Genomic DNA, 2846 nt, shown 5'->3' on the forward strand with positions numbered 1-2846 from the left:
GCCTTAACTGAATTACTTATAAATGTCATTTATTTGTACTTTTTTACTCACCTTTCATTGCTTTTATGTTCATTTTTAGGGGTAAAAATAGTCACCTTTTTATTATACTTACATTATTTACTATTGACTTTTTTTCCTTTTTTAAGTGTGTYGTTTTGTTTTTAAAATTTGCATTCATGTTTTTAGCATAAATGAGTTTCATTAATGAAAATGCATTTCCTCAGTTTCTAAAGTCAATCATACTAACTTAACAATTGTTTAAAATTTAGTGCTGTTTTAATCTTTAAGCTCTTTGTGTTATATGAGAAGTGCTTTAAAATAATTTTTGAACATTAGCTTTAAGAAGTTTTCAGACATCATATGCAACAGCAGAAATAAAATCCATGAATTTGAGGTTTAGTTTTAAAAACAAAGCTCTCTACACAAACCTTAAAATGCTTCTTATATCTCAAAATTAAACATTAAACACATAAGCTATAAATTTTTCCGAGGATGAACACCACCTAAACTAMTCCGGTGCTAGTCTAACTTTATTGGCCTGACATGCTAATAAAACATAAAGCCTCTGGTTCTCAAAGTGTTTATTGGTATCATCGTCACAAGAACAATCTTACACTGCTTAAAACAAAGTATCAGACGATAAAACATTGGTTTCCTGGATGGAACAACTCGATAAAAACAAACAATAATTCACCAGAACATGTAGTGTAACAGACAGAACACGGTACCTTGGCTGCTGTGTTCAGGCGGGCGGCAGGAATCAAATGAATTTATGATGCGAACTGAATCACAGATGACTGGAGGCTGTGCTGCCTAGCAACCAGGCAACCAATCAAATGACTGGAAACACGTATAAGCTGCATGCGCCTATTAAATCATGAAAACTTCACCCCGGGCCTTGTTCCATTTAATATAGTGAGGTATTTCGCTGAACTGTACATATTATTACATGAACGGTCTTAACAAGAGAAACATAGTGAGAGATTTGGGTCATTTACTCGTTTCATATTGTGCGTCGGCAGCTCTGAATAACACAACTTCCACAGATTCCTCTAGAGAACCGAATGTCAATCTTGCGATACAAATCGTTGACGGGTCCTCTGGTTGTTAGCGACTTGCAGGTGTACAGCGCCCTCCAGTGGATTCACCGAGGACCAGGTCGGTGATGAGGGTTCCAGTGGAGGGACGTGTGCAGCGTCTTCTTGGATTAAAAACCAAACCCCGTTAAACGAACCACGTCCATCAGCCTCRTCRAGTGCTTCCCAGACCGCTCTCAGCGTATGTGGGACATGTCTTCCAGGTGAGGCGTCTTCATGCAGCCCGTGCACAGCTGGTCCATCCACAGCGGGGCTTCGTGCTGGAGCGGGGTGCGGCGGGGGTAGAAGGTGTAGGACGGGTCGTAGTTCAGCAGGCAGCTCAGAGAYGCCATGTAGATGTCGGAGAACCTGCCCAGGCGCCGGGAGAAGTAGGTGGGGTTGTGGCACGTTCTGAAGATGCTGCCGAACTGRGGGTTGAACAGGTTCTTCGTCATCACCCTAGAACAGACACGAGTCGTGGAGAAAGTTGAGCGTTAAGTGGATTTGTGAGTTAGAGCGCAGAGCTGTTAAAATGCATTCATGTTACAGGAACAGATTTACACCTACATCCAATACAGCAGACGTATTAAAATATAAAGAAAGATACTGCAGCAGAGAGACTGAGCAGAAATCCCAGACTRTGTCTCTGAGTTCATTGGGTTTACTGGGAGGAGTTTATAACTCACCGCAGCTCCTCTCTCTCCTTCTGCCATTCCTGAAACACTTTTTTAGACTCCGGGTCTTGATGAATCTAGAATGACAAAAAAAAATGAATGAATAAAAATTCAGGTTGGTACAGGAAAAAAAAACTGTTTTAGACACACAGACATGATGTGGATTAGTTTGTTTAAAGGGTGGGTATTATGCAAAATCTGCTTTTTTGAGCTTTATATCATGTTATAATGTCATTCCCTCATTATAAGCATAGTGTTGCTTTAACTCATTCATGCATGTTTGAGAAAACTTTTGAGTCTCCTATGGTAGCCATGTGGAGCCACCTAAATACTTGCAGGTACAAAGCTCCGCCTATTTGCACAAAGCTCCTCCCTGGAGCTCAGTCTGCAGCCGAGCTCTCACCCCACAGAGCACAGAGTTTAGATAGGCTATGATGCAAAGTCACATTTATTTTTGATATTTACAGCTTTTTAATAACTGAAGGGAACAGTTACTTGATATAATATCGTATATAATAATAGTTTTTTTTAATAATTGATAATAATAATTTAATTAATTGATTTAATGACAAACATAAAATACTATCTTATCACCTGCTGCTGCAAGGCAAAGGCAGGCGATAATGCTTTTGCCTGCATGCTCATGTATCTGTTAGCAAAATATCTCATGAACCTCTGAACGACCTTTAATGAAACCACAGAGGCTAAAGATGGCGAGCCTGTGATCACAGGTTCAAATCCCCTGGTGAAAAAGGTAAAGCACCCACATCTGCCCCCACCCTTATTTACCCGACTGTGGGTGCTTCTGTAAGGCCCTCAAAGCCTCCAGTTGCTCCCTGGACTCCCCCAGTAAGGCAGCTCTTTGCTCCACTTGTGTGCTCACATGTGCGATGCGAAATTTCACCATTGGGGATTGCCAAAGTAAAAATTATCACTATTATTACAACTGATTATGTTTTGGAGTCAACTCAATTCAAGATGGCTGCCATACAACACAGAAACAGCTGCAACTCAGTCAGTTTCACAGCTAATAAACTGTGGGTTGCACATGAATCAGTCACAAGCTAACAGTGAGTAGTAAACAGAGTGTGTGTGT

The 2846-nt window shown here is 40.6% G+C and overlaps 1 protein-coding gene across 1 annotated transcript in view; it reads right to left on the bottom strand.

Moving 5' to 3' along the window:
* Positions 1 to 564: 564 nt before the first annotated feature.
* Positions 565 to 2846, bottom strand: part of nt5dc2 (5'-nucleotidase domain containing 2) — a gene marked incomplete at its 5' end in the record, with an annotated part of 10613 nt that continues 8331 nt past the window's right edge. Inside the window, 2 exon segments of the mRNA XM_014010958.1 lie at positions 565 to 1535; positions 1763 to 1827. Of these exon segments, the coding sequence (XP_013866412.1) occupies positions 1274 to 1535; positions 1763 to 1827 (327 nt within the window). The 3' untranslated portion in view covers positions 565 to 1273.

The sequence above is a fragment of the Austrofundulus limnaeus genome, unplaced genomic scaffold (genome assembly GCF_001266775.1).
Source record: "Austrofundulus limnaeus strain Quisiro unplaced genomic scaffold, Austrofundulus_limnaeus-1.0 Scaffold75, whole genome shotgun sequence".
Taxonomy (NCBI): Eukaryota; Metazoa; Chordata; class Actinopteri; order Cyprinodontiformes; family Rivulidae; genus Austrofundulus; species Austrofundulus limnaeus.